Source organism: Aquila chrysaetos, chromosome 6 (genome assembly GCF_900496995.4).
Source record: "Aquila chrysaetos chrysaetos chromosome 6, bAquChr1.4, whole genome shotgun sequence".
Taxonomy (NCBI): Eukaryota; Metazoa; Chordata; class Aves; order Accipitriformes; family Accipitridae; genus Aquila; species Aquila chrysaetos.
The window spans coordinates 23,706,202-23,725,473 of NC_044009.1; the positions used below are offsets into that span (position 1 = coordinate 23,706,202).

General features: G+C 38.1%; 1 protein-coding gene across 3 annotated transcripts in view; it reads left to right on the forward strand.

The window, feature by feature from the left end:
* BMPR2 (bone morphogenetic protein receptor type 2) overlaps positions 1-19,272 on the forward strand; it is a 112,804-nt gene that overhangs the window by 80,884 nt on the left and 12,648 nt on the right. For all 3 annotated transcript variants that reach the window (XM_030016670.2, XM_030016671.2, XM_030016669.2), the window contains exons 4-10: positions 3,138-3,248; positions 3,758-3,849; positions 5,904-6,134; positions 10,161-10,275; positions 11,897-12,057; positions 13,869-14,016; positions 14,980-15,116. In XM_030016670.2, the coding sequence (XP_029872530.1) occupies positions 3,138-3,248; positions 3,758-3,849; positions 5,904-6,134; positions 10,161-10,275; positions 11,897-12,057; positions 13,869-14,016; positions 14,980-15,116 (995 nt within the window). The remainder of the gene's footprint in view (positions 1-3,137; positions 3,249-3,757; positions 3,850-5,903; positions 6,135-10,160; positions 10,276-11,896; positions 12,058-13,868; positions 14,017-14,979; positions 15,117-19,272) is intronic.

A 19,272-nucleotide genomic window follows, 5' to 3' on the forward strand; every position in this document is an offset into this window, starting at 1 on the left:
AAGAGAAATATGGCTTGTGTGTGTATGTGTATGTATATACAAAATATGTATTATTTTACTTAAAAGTAGATAAAAGAGGAAATGTGGACCTCTGCAATGCCTTGAGAGGTCCTATCTGGTTTTGGCTTTGCCAGCATTTCTCATCTAGGCATTTAAAGTCAAGTCAGCAGCTGGTGTAAAAGGCTAAAGATGAAATATATCCAAAGAAAGAGATGGATTGAAAAAATTAATTAGTTAATAAGAGTCTTGTTAAGCTTTGGAAGGTTTTAAAACTGGGTCAATAAATGACATACCCTTTTTGTTCTGTTTAAGAAAGATTGATAATCTGACAACATCAAAAGTTATTAGTCATATGAAGCAGATAGAGGGCAGATAGAAATAATACTTATTGTGGGGGTTTTACAGCCATCTGGGTCTTCTGCCATAGTGTTTGTTTTGTGCTTTTCTTTTTACGTAGATTTACAAGTAAAAGATAGCGAAATTGTCCTTGCTGAGAAATGACTGGCTGTCATATGCAGCATTTTACTCATTCATATTGTTTTGAGCTGCACGTTCCCACTCCATTGAGATGTTCAGTTACCCTTAGTAAGAAATCTGTATTTATCCTTAAATTTATAAATGTTGCTCAACAACCTGACAATAGTAACTCACACTGTAGGACTGACTTGGCTATTGGAATGTTGACACCATCATTTTAAAATGTTTATAAGAATTAACAATTGGTTCAAGATAAGCCAATCTAAGAACTGTTAAGAAACAACTCTGCTTAAAAAAATTAAAACACTCCTGTTGAAGGGCAGGGAAGTTCTCTGAGGTTACTTGGTGGCTGCACAGCTACCTACTAAAGAGAAAAAGCCCCCAGAGGGAATGGTCCATCAAGGAACGAGAAAGCAACAATCCTTTTTCTCTGCGTGTTTTTCTACTGCTGATCGGCACAAAATGTTGTTATTTGGAGATTTTCTAGTAGCTCTCCAGCCTGCATAATGCCACCATTCACAGGTTTCTACCAGGAGAAAGAGCAAGTGTGCCAGTGCAGCCAGAGCTGCTAAATAACCCCTGTTGCTCAGGATGCCCTTGCCCTGGGCCATGCTAGGAGTGGAGTAACAGCAAAATCCTGTTCCAGGGTAGAGGAGGGCCCTCATGATGGAGGCAGGTTGTTAACCCTTTGATTATAAGAGGAAATAAAGTAGAGCAATCAAACTTAGGTATTAGATAACATTTGGCAGACAGTAGTGGAAATGATTACTGTATGTTTAGCAATGGGAAGGTTGTAAATGGCAGCTCCCTAGTTGCGTGGTCAAAGAAAATACAGCTGAGATTATAGCATAAAGCTCGGCCCCTCAAAACCTGCATTTTCTTAGTACATGCTAGGCACTATCTTGAACTGATGCAAAACCCACCACATTTAATATATATTTTAAAAGGTAAGCCAATAAAATGTAAATTCCATTCACAAAAATATGAAAGTCAAAATTAGATTTCCCTGCCAGCAATTACTCAGCTTCTTACACTTGTGTAATATTTCATATAGCTTTGTATGATGTAAGGTTCCTTTATGATGTTGTGTTTTTTAATATATATGTATTTATGTATGTATAAGTTTTGAATTTGAAATATACATTTGTATATGTAGTAATGGTATTTCTTTGGATGGAACAAATTTAATTTTGATGGTGTCATGATTATCGCAAGCTCCCCCTTATTTGAAGGGCTTACCAGATACAAGCTGCATGTTATTTTTGGTGGGTGATTTTTCACATACTTCTGTCATAGCTGAAACTCTCACTGGTATTTTGTTTTACCAGCTTTTTATTATTTCCTCTTACCATTATGGTTATGTAGAAATGGAAGCTGTTGTCTTTTAAATTTGCTTTCTCTTCTTACCTGGTTCTCTTGCATCTATCCACACTGGGAACTGGAATAAGTGAATCATGTTTAATTTCTTTTAAATGCAGTTCAAGCAAAGTGAATTTGTCAGTTTATTCAGCTAGTGTAGACTGGGATAGATTGTATTTCAGTCTCACCTTAAAATTTACCCAATGTTTAAGCCTTGTGTGCATTTTATATTTTGTGGTTTTAGCATCGTGAGGTCTCATTACAGTCTTTTAAGGAGTACTTTCAGCAATATATAAGACAAGTTTAAACATAGTTCCCAAACTTGGTTTTGAAGCCAAAGTAAATGAGGTCTTGTAGTGCCACATTCCAGTGATTCTGACATCAGAGGAATATCTGCAGTAATAAATTTTAATATAAAAGTGGCTGAATTTTTGTATGCCTACAAGAAGCAAGACTAGGATCTGACATGGAGAAGCATTAACTTTACCATTCAAGACACTAACAAATTTTTTCATGAAAACTTTTTCCCCTGCTCTGGAAGAAAAAAAAAAAAAGAAAAAGCAAGGTACTGACATTCTGACAAAAATCAAATGTTATTTTGAAAAAGGCTCAATAAAACTAGTTATTTAATTTTGTTTAGTGTTTTATTGTTGTTTCAGGTTTCCTGATACTCTGCTGCAGTCTGTGGAGATATTTCTTTTTGTGAATTAAGGAGTGAGAGTTATGCTAAAAACTATCTGAGCCCTGACAAAAACCAAATCAATACTCCAAAGTATTTTGAAATATTTCCACAAATGGACTTGTATCTAATGTACATTGTAGATATTTGATACAAAACATTCAGTATTCTTCACATTTGCAGCATTATTAGCAAACTTTTTTGAGATTTCCATTCTGGGAAAAATAATGGAAAAAAAACCTCAACTTGTAAAGGTTACAAACCTGGTTCATACCAGGAAGCTGGATTAAGGCAGAGATAGCAGAGCAGGACTGCATCAACTTGGCCTTGTATGGCTGGGCTGAACTTTGCCAGCTAGAAAGAAGATTGACTTTCTGCTGTTGGTGCTTCTCTCTGCAAGGGAAGACTGGGAAAAGCTGCTAATGAACGTGCGCTCAGCTGTATTTCTGCTGATCGGCTCTTTTGCCATCCCTAGATTTTAAGAGGAAAAAGAGTTTAGTGCAGTGTCTTACAATCCAGAGTACAATTTTTTTTCCTCGTTGTTGTAATAACAGTTACATGTTTTATAGTGCTGATTCTTTCAAATTTACAATTAAAGAGTCTTCATCTTGTTTTCTTTCAGATTCTTCTCATTCTTTTCATCGAGATGAGACTATAGTTATTGCCCTTGCATCTGTGTCGGTACTGGCTGTTTTGATTGCTGCTCTGTTCTTTGGATACAGGATGCTTGCAGGTAGGGTTTGACGATACTGGGTTTTTTTATTGTTCTTTTGACTATTTCTCAAAGTTATACTTATGTCTTCTGCTCTTCCCAGTCTCTACTATATGTTTGTACATAATGCTCCCCTTTCTCCTCTCTGACACTTTATGGTGATATGCCTTTCATAACAGTCCAGAGAGATCTATGATTTCTCCAAGCTGGCATTTTGGGACCCATTTTTCTTCAACAGATCCTCTGCTCAACACAGCTTAAGTGAGGTTGTGAACGTGCTTTATAGTTATTGCCAGTGACGTTCAATTATCAAAACAGTTGTGTAGCAGATAGCCTTAAGTTTGTAGCTGTCAGCACCTTCACTGCTGATTTTAGTGACTCTGAGAAGATTTTACAGGTTTCCTTTTTACTTGTTATGTCCTTGCCTACAATATGTGTTTCTGCCAAGTCCCAGGTAAGTTGTATTTTTTTCACTTGTAGCATGGCAAAAAAAGGAAACTCTCTGATTCCCTCCCCACCCCCTTCCACAGGAGACCGTAAACAAGGTTTGCACAGCATGAACATGATGGAGGCAGCAGCATCAGAGCCCTCGTTGGATCTGGATAATCTAAAGTTGTTGGAGGTAGATGTTCAACTCTGTTTCTTAATCTTCATTTTTATTCAATGTAACACTTGTGGTCATATCACCTCCCAGGTATAGTTACAGAAATAAATGTATCAGTGCTCCTGTAATGTTTTCTTCTAAATCACAGTTTAAAGAAGAAATGAAAAGAAAAAATTAAAAAAAAAAAAAAAAAAAGTTACCATAGTTACATTTTGCCTGGTTTTGTTAGTAATATTGTTGGTATTAGCTAGAACATGTTCTACTTTGAGAAGAAATACTAAACACTGGGAGGTAAGGGGGGAAATTGGAATGTGCTGTATTTCAGCATTGCATCAAAAGGTCCATCTTTTTGCTTGACACTGATCACTTGAAGTACAGTGTCCTACTATAGTAATTTGAAATGCTTTAGTAACACTATTGGAATATAGAATTTATTGCAGATAGAGCAGTGTGTTTCAGTAGTGGTGCATTTACGTATACTCATTCTTCACAGTGGGGTACTCTCTATCTCCATGGCAACTAAAGGCCAACCAGAACTTTCTACTCAGCTTGGTGTTAGACATGTCATCAGAAAACTGCAAAATGTTATGTTTTCAATTGGTATGCTTGATAGAACTTAGGGAATTTTTAAAAGCTTTTAGCCAGAAATAAATCAGTAGAATGACTGAGAGAATTTCAGAGTGGTACTTTTCTTCTTTTTGCCCATTAGAATTCACACCTAGAGATGCAGACTGCAGAGATGCAGTGTGGTCTGGGCTAATGGTGACAGCAGACTAATCGGCAAAGAAGCTTGGGAGCCTTCTGCCAACAAAAAAGTACTTGAGGCAGAGTTTACAAGAGTATAAGGATGTGTATTGTAGAAGCATGCAAAGCCCCAGATGAAATTACTCATACTGATAAGCAGTCTTGGAAAAAGCAGCAACTTCGTTGGTAGAGAGATCTGCTATGGCGTCTTCTGTCCTCTTTCTTAAATCCTAAGGAGCTGACTCCTCACCCCCAGTCACAGGGTGTTGCAGAACAAATTGTCTTAACCTGTGCTTGCCTTTTGACCTCTCTGTGGGTAGAATACATTCCAGGTTTGTACCTTGAAGTGACTCGCTGCTCTTTTGCAATCCACTGACATGGAAGGACTGAGAAATAGCAAGTCTGTCTGTTAAAGGATACTTTATTGTTGAAAACTTTCCTGTTAGACAATTTTATCATCTTTAGAAGCATTACTTTTGTAATCCCTTCTGCTTTCCATTCCTCCTCCAAGTGTAAGTATTTAAAAAGTAAAAAGATTCTGGTCTGTGAAATCCTTACTGTTTCATGTCTAGGTCTTCCTGAAAATTATTTAAATTAAATAGATACTTAAATTCTTATGTAGTTAGAATTTTTTGAGCTTTAGAAACTAGGACTCTTCCTGAAGGTGGTCCTACGTTTTGGTTTAGAGCAGAGATTGCATCTCTCTTTAGTTGCCATGGAGATGGGAAAGGCTGGTCTGTGAAGAATGTCTAACACAGTGGGGGCTAGAATAAAGATTCACAGGTAGTAAGGAATTAATTATTCCTTTCTGTTAAAACCTCTTTACCTCTTTTCGTATCTGTTTTGCACTACAAATGCATATATTGTTATTACTAACCTAAAAGGTACAGCTTATAAAGCTATCCTAAACCTAAAATGTTTAGCTTAATGTCTGTGATCTCTGGAGTTAATTAAAATTGATCACATAAAAGCCATAAATGTTTAGTAGGCAAAAGTTTAATAAGAGAATTAGCAGCACAAACCACATGGATTTTATTGATTCTGTATATATAACTGCTGAATAGGTTATTTATGATTTATTTACTGGGTATTCAGACCATGGATCAATTTAGTAAGATCTAAGTTGGCCTATGCTGAGGTTTCCAGCTCCAAAATAGCTTTTGTGACAGCATTCTAATTCTAGTTTTCAATACAAAATATTCACTATATTCACTATTTTTTATAGTGTAAGTCAGTGTAAAAGTTCACGTACAATCTTTGTAGAGTGAAAACTTGGGTTTTGTCTTCACTTATTATTTAGTGAACTAATTAGTTACATTTTTTCACAGTTGATTGGCCGGGGACGATATGGAGCAGTGTATAAAGGCTCCCTAGATGAACGTCCAGTTGCTGTGAAAGTATTTTCTTTTGCTAATCGTCAGAACTTTGTCAACGAGAGGAACATTTACAGGATTCCACTGATGGAACATGACAACATCGCGCGCTTCATTGTGGGGGATGAGAGATTCACTGCAGACGGCCGTATGGAATATTTATTGGTGATGGAGTATTACCCCAATGTAAGTGCTTCAAAGAAATCAATCAGATTGGTTTAGATTCCTAAGAATAGCCACATAAAAAGGATGTACTTTAGTATTTGCCAGGGTTTTTCATTGTTGCTTCTTGCACAGTAATGTAAAAGTAATCCATATAAATTACAATTTTAATGAACCTTAGTGTGGTTTACTGTAATACCCTTTAAGATTTCCCAGTTAGTGCTACCAAATAGTCTTACAAATTCTTAGCTGTAGTATTTGCTCTTGGTTACCATGCAGGTTTTTTTAGTCAACTGTGCAATATTCAAGGACAGAATTTGACGAGTTGTTTTTACTTAAAAATAATATAATAAATATAAAACTACTTAGTATTAAGACATTATATCTCTGTTATGGTAGTTATGACCTCACTCAGTAGCTGTAAATGGTGGGGTTTTTTACAATGAAACATAGTAGATCCAATATTGTTGTCAAACGAGTTTGTGGTACTATAAATCATGTTGGCTTTTTATCCTGTTATCTTCTTTAAAGCTTTCTGTGGCATACCATATTTATTTTGCTGCACCATATATTGATGATGTAGGACAAATCTTAAGAAGGCAGCCTTACTTTCCAGAACCTTATCTTCAAATCTCCTTAGCTAACTGAATGCTTATATCCCTGAAATTCATTGATTTGAGTTCCTAACACTCTGTGTGTGTGTGTGTGTGTGTGTGTACATGCATAGAAACAAACATGTTTTAAAAATGCACAGCATAAATGTGAATTGCTTTCATGAAAAATCATAAAATGTAATGTATATGGGGTTTATATATATGAAAATGCAAAAAATTACATTTCACAATTTATCTTGGGGGTTTTTGGCTTGTGTATGGGAAGGAACTTTAATTGTTCAGTTAAATAATTTTTTTAATGAGCTTTTCAGTCTCAAGTAAGTGAACTTGTATTTACTCCAGTGTGTAAAGGTGATGGCTGAAGCCTGATTTGTTACGGGGACAGTAGGACAAAAACTGTTCATTCAAGTAGCAGAAAGAAACAGAGCAGTAATAAATAGCAGTAACGATGGCCTGTCTTAGGGTGTTTTAAGCTCTACATATATGCTTGTGTTGAAAGTTAAATGCATATGTGTATATAAGTATCTAAATATATATGCAAATTTAAGGCAACAGCACTTCACAAATATATAAAGAGTATCTAAACTGAAACTTTTAAGTGAGAACACACTTGATCATGTCAGCTTATAAGAGATGGACATCTAAGAAGAGATTGCAGGGACTAGAAATGACCATAGAAAAAGCTCAGTCATGCCCATACCAGATGGACAGTGACAAAGCACGTCAGCTCTGGCCTGCTCTGGCAGAGTGGGCTTATTTTCAACTAATTGAGTTAAGTGAAATCAAGCAAGTATTCTGCTCCTGGGAAGCCATAGCATAACTGTCATAACAGGTGAGCCAGTTTTGCTGTTTTCTTGAATGAAAGGATTTTCATCTGAAATGTAATTTGATTGAAAATTGTGTCTTGCTGCTTATATAAACAGGATCTGTTAACGATCTGATTACATGCACAGATGAGGCTTATGACATCATATCAGATTCTTTCCCGATATGGTATTAAGAACACCAAGATTAGTCTAAAATCAATCCACTGGTGGTTTGGAAGTCATTGGAAAAAGTGCACAGCAGGTGTAATTAATGCACAGTGTGATCCTTAATTCAGTGAGCAGATGTTCTGCTGTATGTGGAGCTAACAGCAGAGAAGGAAGCCTGCTGTGGCAGCCCTACTAAAAGAGAATTGCACTGTTCAAACTGGAGCCATAAATCTTATTTCAATAAGGAGTAACCCATACAAGATGTGCAGGTGAAATACTCCCCATCCAAAACATCATTCTCCCTTGAAATGCTTTCCTTTTCAGAAATAGGAACACACAAACCAGAACACTTTCACACAGATAATTGTTCTTGGTGGTGCCTTGGTGAAAGCAAGACAGATAGGTTTGACCCAAATTGTGTTGTTATCCAAACATGCCTTCAGACCAAAGAAAGTAGGTGAGCAAGTGATAAAAGGAAAGATACGTGTATTTATCAATCAACATGCTGTTCTGATGGTACTCTGAGGCATGCCAGGTGAATAAGCAGTGAGTAAGTTGCAAGCAATGACATAGTAGGAAATACATAATAGCCACAGAATTGTCCACTCAGTAGTCAGACATTCATGTCTTTTTAGAACAATAGAAAAATTGTTGTAAAACACATACAGAATCTTATGATTGATAAAACAAAAACATCAATTTTGTCAAAATTTATAATCAGAACAAATGTCCCCAATTTAACATGTAACTCGTGACTGACAAAAATAATCTTAATTACAAATATATATCTCTCTAAATCTTGACTAAAACTTTTCCTGGTTCATTTACATTGAACTTCACTAAAAGCATACAATCACAGCCCTCAGCTAGCTTAAAAAATACCTGGTGGCTAGCAAGCTCTGCAGCAGAAAAATCTTGAAGTTGGTTTGAGCTCTTTATACAGTGAGTGTTTCCCAGTCACACCATGACAACAGTCCTGTGGCCTCCATTAGAGTGGGCTGGAATCTCAACCCACTAAGCCAAGAAAATCTGTTACCACACCCAAGTTGCTGGCAGTTGGAGGCTAATAAGAGTGTTTGTATTTCTTAAAAAACTCTAAACAATAAGAAAAAAAAAGTAAAATTCTTTAACTCATTTCTAGGTGGATTCTCAGCTTTTTTTTATTTATTACCAAAATCTATTTGAAGTTCATATAACAGCATTTTAAACAATGAAAAAAAAAAAAGCTCATGTAAACCTGTATGAGTGACATTTGGTCTGTGTTTTCACCGAGGAGGTTATCTATTTAGGGGTTCCTTGTTCTGCACAGGCCAAGTCTGAAAAGCTCTAAGACTTTTCTAATTCTATTAACGAGTGTCAAGAACTTGGTTTTAGTTTTAGCATTGGATTAAAAAAATGTCTAATGCTTCAGTCGCTTTAAATTCTGGTATCTCTGTGCCTCCATCTGAGCTGTGCCTGCGTTACATACCTGAATGTAAACTCCAAATGGACTCAAATAGCACATACCAGCTTTTTTTGAACCAAATGTACATAACTAATTTTGCAATAAAGTGATTCTAGTTGCGGCTATGATCAGATGTTACACTTTGGTGCCTCTTTAAGATTACAGATTTAAATAGGCAAAACCAGGGTAGCGTGTAGTCATAAATATTTTGTAACCCATATGCAGAGACAACTGGTCAACTTGTTCTTCATGCATGGGGATTTAGTTTGTTTAAACTAAGTATATTGCCATTGGAGATTATGTGCATAAAAACTGCTCAAAGGTGTCATAGTTTGCAGGATTTGGCTCTTGTTTCACATAGCAGTCTCAGTTTCTAGAGTATCTCAGTATCATAATTGATACCCTTCCTTCTGGTTTTCTTGGAGATTCCACCATTTTTCACATTTAACTTCTCTTTCAAGAAAAGGGGAACGTGACATTCTTTTTTCCTGTTTCTCCAGTGTGTGCGGACTCACTCCTATTCTGAATTGCCTTTGGTTTTTTTTTGTTTTGATACATAAATAGATTATAACAGGGGAGATGCCAGTGAGAGATGTCAAGTATTCTTCTGTAAGTGCTAATGGTTTAAAGACCACTATTTAGTAACCCAGGCTGTTTTGTCTGCAGTTACCTTTCTTCTGTTGTTCAACAAGACTTTTTGAGAAGAATAATTGAAGTGCATGCTTTGCTTTTGTTTTATAATTAATATCATTATTCCTGAAGGCAATCCCTGTGATAAATTTTCTCTTCCCCTTCTTTAGATAAACCAAATGGCAGCACTAGAAATTAATGAAACTTTGGTGCAATCTTGTGTTTTAGAAAATCTGGGTAAACACAGAAGCAGTTGCAGGATTACACCTTTCAGGAGCAATGGATAAAACTGACTCTCCTGAAGATTTTGAGTTATTCAACTGTGGACAATGATTTTAATCCCTTTGTTTGTTTGTTTGTTTGTTTGTTTGTTGGGTTTTTTTTTCAGGGTTCTTTGTGCAAATATTTAAGTCTCCATACAAGTGACTGGGTGAGCTCTTGTCGTTTGGCACACTCTATAACTAGGGGCTTGGCGTACCTGCACACGGAACTACCTCGAGGAGGTAAGGCCAGGAAGGGATGCCAAGATGTTCAAGATACTCTTATTTCTATCAGGCAGCAGATTCCTATCTTTCTTTTTCCTCTGTGACAGTACGGTGAGTAGGAAATGATGAATGCAAATAGAGGTTACTCAGAACTTCTCATATGTTCTTTCCTTCTTAACAATCCCATGTTGTGGGCTGTGTCTGTGACACTTGTGTGAAAACATGGAGTAAGAGCCAGCAGAGCCCCAAGGAAAGGCAAGAGGAGGAGGCAGAGTTGTGCAGTGCTGCTGTATCATGGCAACAGATGACTGAAGACCTGAAGCACTGGATGTCTGTCTAGCAGAGAGCAAACAGATGGGGTGTTCTGTTTGGTTTTGCAGTTCAGACACAAATCACCGAAGCAATTTTTAGTTTCTGTGTGAACTGTATACACAAAGAGAAATAATTAAATCTTCTAACTCCACTGTAGTTTTATTTATTTTTTGTCTGAGGGTGTGGGCCTAGTCTTCACTGTGTACAAACAATACTGCTGGACTTTTAGTGTTTTATTATAGCACAGGATGTGACAACATATTGATTTATATCTTTATATCTCTGCTTGCATGCTTCAGCCAGCATTTCAGCAGCTGAAGTATCGTGATTACAAAGCAGATATTCTGAGATCTGTGATGTATCAGGCTGCAGAATATGGCCTGGCACTGAAGTATTAGCTTTTTGGCAGTAAATAAAAGGATGGTATTATTAATTCTATGTTAAGGTGCTAATGTTTGGATTAAAATTCCAAACTATATATCTCAAATGTTAAGCATCAACTCTACCAAAGAATGACAACTGAAGATGCTGTTAAAAGTGGAAGGCTGAAAATACCTAAATCAGTAATTCCTATGTGCCGTTGAAACTGCAGCTATCATCTTAACTTCATCATTTCAAAATGTGCAGACAGTTGTGTCCATTAGTAGTCAGAAAATGTGTAAACTTTCCATCAGAAAGAAGAGACAGCCATAGACTGGTCTATGAATGCTAGGAAGGAGCTTATGGAGTAGAATAAATTCCACAGTAAAACTGGTTCTATAGTGCTGGCTGCTTTACTAATAAAATAAATTGTATGTAAACTAGGAATAACTGAGGTTATTCTTTGGAAAAGATCAGATCACTTGCAAGATGAACATGTTCAGACTCTCTGGAATAACGTTGTCTATGTATCTTCTGCATAGGTGCCAATTCCAATCATAATGTAAATAGTTGGTGCTGTATTTGACACAGGAGTGTGGATATGAGAGAGAGCATTTGGAATGGCTATCAGGGCTGTGGCAGCAGGTCTGTGCTTAAGTACATGATGTCTCCCCTGCCAAAATCATGCTGAAGTATCCCTTGGAAAGCAGCTTACTGGCAAACATTAGAACTGTGTATAGCAGTAGCCTAATATATTGTATAGATACAGTGAAACTCTGAATGCCAGTTAGTTTTCTATAGATAGCATACTGTGGAGCTCATTGTAAGGAAGCAAAAATGTTAGCTTTCTAAAAGATAAGTTGATTTTCTGTTTATAAAAATAGCGAAGCAGACATGATGAGATTCTCTCTTTGCCAAACAGTAGAACTGCTCAAATATTAACAAGCACTTCCATATGTCCAAACAGACCATTACAAACCTGCAATATCCCATCGTGACTTGAACAGCCGCAATGTACTGGTAAAGAATGACGGAACATGTGTAATTAGCGATTTTGGACTCTCCATGAAGTTAACTGGAAACAGACTGGTACGCCCAGGTGAGGAAGATAATGCAGCCATTAGTGAGGTAAGTACAAATGAAGATAAACCAGTGCATAAAGGTATGCATTGAAGACAATTTAGTACAAAAGTAACACTGAGAAATAGTTGTTTCTATTGTTAGAAGGCGAGTGTTAAGGTGGTACAATTCCTGTAAGGGGGAATTGCTGCAGTATGGGTGAAGAGTGGCTGAAACCTTGATAGGAGGAAACTGGTTTTATTCTCAAAACACTCGGAAACAAACCTAGCATTTTGAAAGGTGATAGATTGGCAGCCCTGGAGGCTGAAGTTTTCTGTGTGAGATATGAGAAGATGCAAGGTAGGTTTGGTTGCTGTGTTGTTTGCAATGATGTGGTACAGGTTCCTTCAGTCTTGTACGGCAAGTATTAACTGAAGACCAAAGGTTCTTTGGTGGTTTTGGTCTTGATTTTTCTGAAATGGTGGCATACCGCATTCTACATCCTACAGCCATTTCTCTGTGTGTCATCTGCAATTTTCTGGACTTCAGAGGGATACATCTGGGAGAGTTAAGTGCATGTAGAAAGACGTGGACCAACTGAGAAAGAACAGGGACAAAATAACAGGGGATGCTTGAAAGAGTACCTTATGGGAAAAGATGAAAGAATGAGGGTTGTTTAGGGAAGTAAAGACAGAGACAGGTCTTTGAATATATAAACAGCTGCTACAAAGAGAAAGGAATCAACTGTTTGCATTCACTGTGGATAGGACAAGAGGTAATGGGATTATGTTGTTGGAGCAAAAATTTAGGTTAGTTACAAAGAAACCTTTCTAATCTGTAGAAGGCAGCCAAGGTCTGGAATGGACTGCTGAGGAAGACTATGTAGAATTTGCATCATTTTATGAATTTAAGGAACAGATTGGGAAAACATCTGCTAGGAGTGGGTTAGAATGGATTCTGGGCAGAAAGACGAAACTGACTTCTTAAGCTTTCTTTTTTAGGATGCTTTGATTCAGAGAGTGGGTTTTTTTGTTGTTTTTTTCTGTAAGCATAAATACACTGACATCTGAATATAGGCTACTGAAATACAGTGAGACTATTTTAAACAAAGAGTAAAAGTTCCTAATGGTTCAGTATATTTGTTGTCTTTGTGCTTTTATAGAAAACCTTTACATTGAATTCAAAGAATGTGTTTCACAGTGCTAATCACCTTCCCTTAGAAAGCTAGTGCTACATTAATAGTAGCTAGTGCTACATTAATAGTACCTAGTGCACAGGTCCTCTTTTTAGGTCTCCCCTTACTGAACAAAGAAACAGGGAAACCACTGTTTAAAATGCAGGGATATGGAATAGTCCTGTGACAAAACACTGTCCTACAAGTACTGATGAGTGATTGATTGAATCTAACATATTTCCTAGTGAAAATGAATAGATACTTTCCAAGGCTGTTAATAACCTTTGACCATGGAAGATGTAGGGGAGAGCCTTGCTGACAGTCCAGGAATAAAGAGAACAAGTTCCTTGTTCAGCAGCATCCTCTTCCATTGTGACACATACCTTGGTGTTTAACAGAGTAATTTCAGGAAAAAGAAACATTTCTGCTATATCGTATTGCATCTGAGAACATTTAGTAAGGGACAAACTTATTTTGTTTTGGTACGTACAAAAAAAGTGGCAGAGTAGGGAAAGGGTTTTATTATGACTAGGCTCCTGATAAGAGTCTAGAAGCTCAGAACATTGATTAGAAGAGAACTGCATTTTCCTTAACTGTAGAAAATGTCAAACAAAGTAGGGTATTTTAAAAAAAAAAAAAATCTCCATAATAAATTGAATTTGGAAATTGCTTCCTGATTTGAAGCTTTGGTTTTTTGTTTTTCCAGGTTGGTACGATCCGCTATATGGCCCCAGAAGTGCTTGAAGGAGCAGTGAACTTGAGGGATTGTGAATCTGCTTTGAAACAAGTAGATATGTATGCACTAGGCCTTATCTACTGGGAGATATTTATGAGATGTACAGACCTCTTCCCAGGTAACTAAAAGAATTGGAAAAAATATAATAGTAGAAAGTGGTACCAGCAGCCAAAGCTACTCCCTGCTATGTAGCTTTTTAAAGTGAAGAAGGGAAGTAATTTTCTCAATTGTTTTTGCCACTAAGTCGGTGCCATCTAGTGTTCAAGATGATTGTTGTCAATACAGTGTATTTGAGTGTGAAGCATGGTTCATGCTGAAAGACTTTAAATTACCTGTTTAAGCAGTTTGCAGGCTTCATGGTAAGTGAAATTTGAGCATTATTATTATTGTCTGGAGTTTACAAACATTGAGAGTTGGGCTGATGGCAAAGGCAGTACTTTCAGTTCTTCGAACTGGTAAAAGTGCCTGAAGTGTCTTTCAGACTTTCCTTGTGAAAGGATGGATGAGAAAGTGCTGTCATTTAATGGTAGCCTTTAGTCAGTCATACCTTTATTTATGCTAGTGACATTGAAAATTCAGGGAAATCCTTCACACCTGTAACATAAACCAAAAGGAAGTAGACTTCTAGAATTTAACATGCGAGATTGTCACAACCACCATCTTCTTCCCAAGATATAGCATATAGAGTTAATCTGACATGCAGCATTTTCTCTGTAGTCAAGCAGCTGCACTTCATGTGCAGAGACTTGTAATTTCGCTGGGCTTCTTCCCAAAAGAAGTATATGAATATATTCAGTCAGCAGTGTTTCATGGAAATTAGGTGTCATCCTCAGGCTCTAAGACATTCTGAATGTGCCACTCAGCCAGCAAAGTTTGAAGATGCTAGCCTTTGAGAGGTTGGTGAACAACACTTAATTCATTTGCAGTTAATTCAGCTTTTTTTGTGAAGTTAGACTTTGGGGTAAAGTGAAGAATGTCTTGATAGACAGCAACTTTGATACTACCTTTCATCACCTGAAAACCCTTGCTCTGCCTCTTAATCTGTGATTATTTTTTTTTTCTTTCTTTCTTTTGCTAACAGGGGAATCTGTGCCAGAGTACCAGATGGCTTTCCAGACAGAAGTCGGAAACCATCCCACTTTTGAAGATATGCAAGTCTTGGTGTCTAGAGAGAAGCAAAGACCAAAATTCCCAGAAGCGTGGAAGGAGAACAGCCTGGTGAGATTGTTTCTTTGAAAATATTCTATCCTTTAACGAGCTATAGGGTATACTTACTTCTTAAAAGCAATTTTTGAATACGTTCTTTTTTTTTAAATTTTGTTAATATTTAAGGATTGGGAGCTGCTTCTGTCTGGACTTCCTAAGCATTGAATTCAGTTTTTAAAAAGCCATTGACATGAAAGCTAGATTTATTTTAAGGAAAAATACTATGATTATTATCGGATGCTGAAGTGTGATACACAGAACATAACTTGTTATATTAATTGTAAGACAGTATCTGTAGTATTATGCATGAAGTGCCCATATGCTGGTTGAGAAACTTAAAGGCATTTTCTGCCTTTTGACATCTTATAAACTAGTAACACCCTAACAAAGTTGGCAAAAATGTGAATATATTCTTCCAAAACTAAAATCTATAAACATTGTAATAAACTTTTTCTGAAGTTGTATAGTCCTCAGAATTTCATAGAATCACAGAATCGTTTAGGTTGGAAAAGACCCTTAAGATTGTTGAGTCCAACCATTAACCTAGCACTACCAAGTCCACCACTAAACCATGTCCCTAAGCACCACATCTACACGTCTTTTAAGTACCTCCAGCGATGGTGACTCAACCGCTTCCCTGGGCAGCCTGTTCCAATGCTTGACAACCCTTTCAGTGAAGAAATTTTTCCTAATATCCAATCTAAACCTCCCCTGCCGCAACTTGAGGCCATTTCCTCTTGTCTTATCACTTGTTACTTGGGAGAAGAGACCAACACCCACCTCACTACAACCCCCTTTCAGGTAGTTGCAGAGAGCAATAAGGTCTCCCCTCAGCCTCCTTTTCTCCAGACTGAACAACCCCAGTTCCCTCAGCCGCTCCTCATAAGACTTGTGCTCCAGGCCCCCCACCAACTTGGTTGCCCTCCTCTGGACACGCTCCAACACCTCAATGTCTTTCCTGTAGTGAGGGGCCCAAAACTGAACACAGTACTCAAGGTGCAGCTTCACCAGTGCCGAGTACAGGGGAAGAATCACCTCCCTGCTCCTGCTGGCCACACTATTGCTGATCCAGGCCAGGATGCCGTTGGCCACCTTGGCCACCTGGGCACACTGCTGGCTCATATTCAGCCGGCTGTCAACCAGCACCCCCAGGTCCTTTTCCACCAGGCAGCTTTCCAGCTGCTCCTCCCCAAGCCTTTAGCACTCCATGGGGTTGTTGTGACCCAAGTGCAGGACCCGGCACTTGGCCTTGTTGAACCTCATACAGTTGGCCTCTGCCCATCGATCCAGCCTGTCCAGATCCCTCTGTAGAGCCTTCCTACCCTCGAGCAGATCAGCCGTCACTCCCAACTTGGTGTTGTCTGCAAACTTGCTGAGGGTGCATTCGATCCCCTTCATCCAGATCATTGATAAAGATATTAAAAAAACCTGGCCCCAATACTGAGCTCTGGGGACCACTCGTGACTGGCTGCCAACTGGATTTAACTCCATTCATCACCACTCTTTGGGCTCGGCCATCCAGCCAGTTTTGTACCCAGCGAACAGTACACCCGTCCAAGCCATGAGCAGCCAGTTTGTCCAGCAGAATGCTGTGGGACACAGCACTAAAGGCTTTACTAAAGTCTAGGTAGACAACATCCACAGCCTTTTCCTCATCCACTAAGCGGGTCAGAAGCTACAGCTTCTAGCAATCATTTCATTATAACTACATTAGAAATTTTATATGGCTTCATTTGATCTGCAATTTTTATTTTCAAGACTATAAACATAGTTATGTTGTTTGTTGTTCTGAATTAGTCTAGCTATGGCTTAGAGCCTTGCTTGTTGCTGCAGGCCAACAAGTTACGGCAAGTCAGCTGAACTCTGGTAAGACTCTGTGTGCTTGCTTTCTTCTGCAGCAAAGGTGAGGTAATGTGAATCCCCTTAGCTTAGGGGGGGTGTTTGTCTTTTATTACAAGCAAAGTGAAATGCAAACAGTTACTGGGTTCCACCTGATACATGGTAACTTTTTTAAGCTAAAATACCTTGATTGTGAATTGACATTTTCATTGACATATTTGTTTCTTATTGAAAAAGATACTTCTAGTTATTCCCTCACTGAAATTAGCCCTTTCAATCTTCAGAGACTTTGCTAGTTGATAAGTATGTAGCTACTGTGCGGATAACGGGGAGCCTAAGGCCTCAGCTATGCTGGTACTTGTAAATATGTATGAAACCATCTTCAGAGAGGAGCATAGCCTCCAGTATTAACACTGTTGTAAAACATGTTGTAACTGAGTTGAGAGCTTCATAGAGAGGTTCTTTTATTACACAGTTTTGACCAGCCAGTCTTGGGGGGGGTGGGGAAGAGAAAAAAAATCCACGCCCAAACTATATAGGAAATCAAGCAGCAACTGTTGTAACTATAGCCATGTTGGCAAATGCACTGTTGGAAGAACCAAGCCTGACAGCTGTTTTTGAAGACAGTTATAACTAAAACAGTTCAAGGTTTGTTTTGTTTTGCAGACTATCCTTTTAAATGTTAATTATGTTCTAACAAGCTGATAGACTCCAGCATTATTAGACACTGAGCTAGTAATGATCCCCATATTTAAACTGCCTAACACATTCTTTGTGTTGTCACTAATTTTTTTGCAAAAAGTTCAAAACAATAATAATGATGATGATGATGAGTCCAGCTCAAAGGATGGATCTACACCATTGCTTTAAGAGAAAAGAAGAATAAATAAACAATCTATAGTTCTCTCATGGGTATAAAACAACCTACTCCACCCTATGTCAGTTTAGGATAACATCTGAATGAGCACTCTAGGGGAAATATTGTAGAAAACTAAGCTCCAGGTAACCTCACCCTGGACCCAGGTCCTAACCTCCTGTATCTAATGCATGAGATAAAAGACTTTTGCCTGTTATTTAAAGCTATACTGATATGTTGGGTTATAGCACTTTCATGCAAATTCATCTATTAGAGAAATGTATTTGCCCCTTTCGTTTGAGAAATACAAATAAAAAGCAATGTTTTATTTTTTTAGGTCACATAATTAAGGCACTCAAAAGATGTGGAATCCTAAAAAAAATTTATGATTACCTATGCAGTCTCAGTCTGCTTCTTGAACACACGTGTTATGATACCGACCTTGATTAGCAGTATTGTTTTTCACAGTATAAATCAACAATCTGAGCAGATGATGTGCGTAAAATAATTCAGGGGCTATAAACTGAGTTGAGATGTTAGCAGCATTCTTGTCTCATTTGCCACAGCCAAAGCAGGGCCCAAGCTTGACTTCAAAGGTCAGGACTGAAGGATATTAGTAGAGAATAATAGAATAATGCAGATTTCTTGTCCCTTCTATCTTTTTTTATGAGTGCTAGAACTTCTAAGTAGTGCATTTTAGTATAGATCTCTTTGAACCTGAAATTAATAGGAAACACATTACTGTGGTAAATGTGAAGCTCTAGAACTTCAGTTTTGTTAACTATCTATACAGTCATCCCTGTACTCCTTTCAGGATCCTTAAAACATCAAAAGGAAAGGATCTGCTAGAAGAGAGACAGTATTAAATTAAATATTGGTTAGATTTACTGCAGGTGAAAACTGTAGGGGAGAGCCTTACAAAGCGGTGAGACAGGAGATTAGGGTGTCCACTGACTGAGATATGTCTAAATTGTGACTAAAGCAGGTCCTAAAAGCGGAATGAAGGCTTTTTATTCTGGGAGAGAAAACGGATCCAGTACGCTATCCTGTCATTGTCCCTGAGGGTACTTTTAGACTCATGTCCCTCAGCTAAAAGGGATGTGGTTGCTTAGCCCCTCTTCAGTCTACTGTGGGAAGGAAGATAAAAGGTTTGCTTGTGTGCGAGCTCATCCCCACCTCTGCCACCGTAGCTGCATCACTAAGCAGCAGTGACTTGCCAGATGCAAGCGATGCCAGGAGCCTGCTCTGTGGGTGAAGAGCTCTTGGCTGGCATGCAGAGCAAGTCCTGGCTTTTGCTGCCAGAGGTGAACAAGGCAGTTCTGGCACAGAGGCAGTCAGCAGGACCCACTGAATGCCTTAGTGCCCAGCTGGGACTATGCACAGGCATTGTTGCTGGAGAGGTTAAAGCTGGGCTGTAGATGTGAGATGTTCTAGCAAACCATATCCTATCCATGGGCCATAGATTGGCAGCAG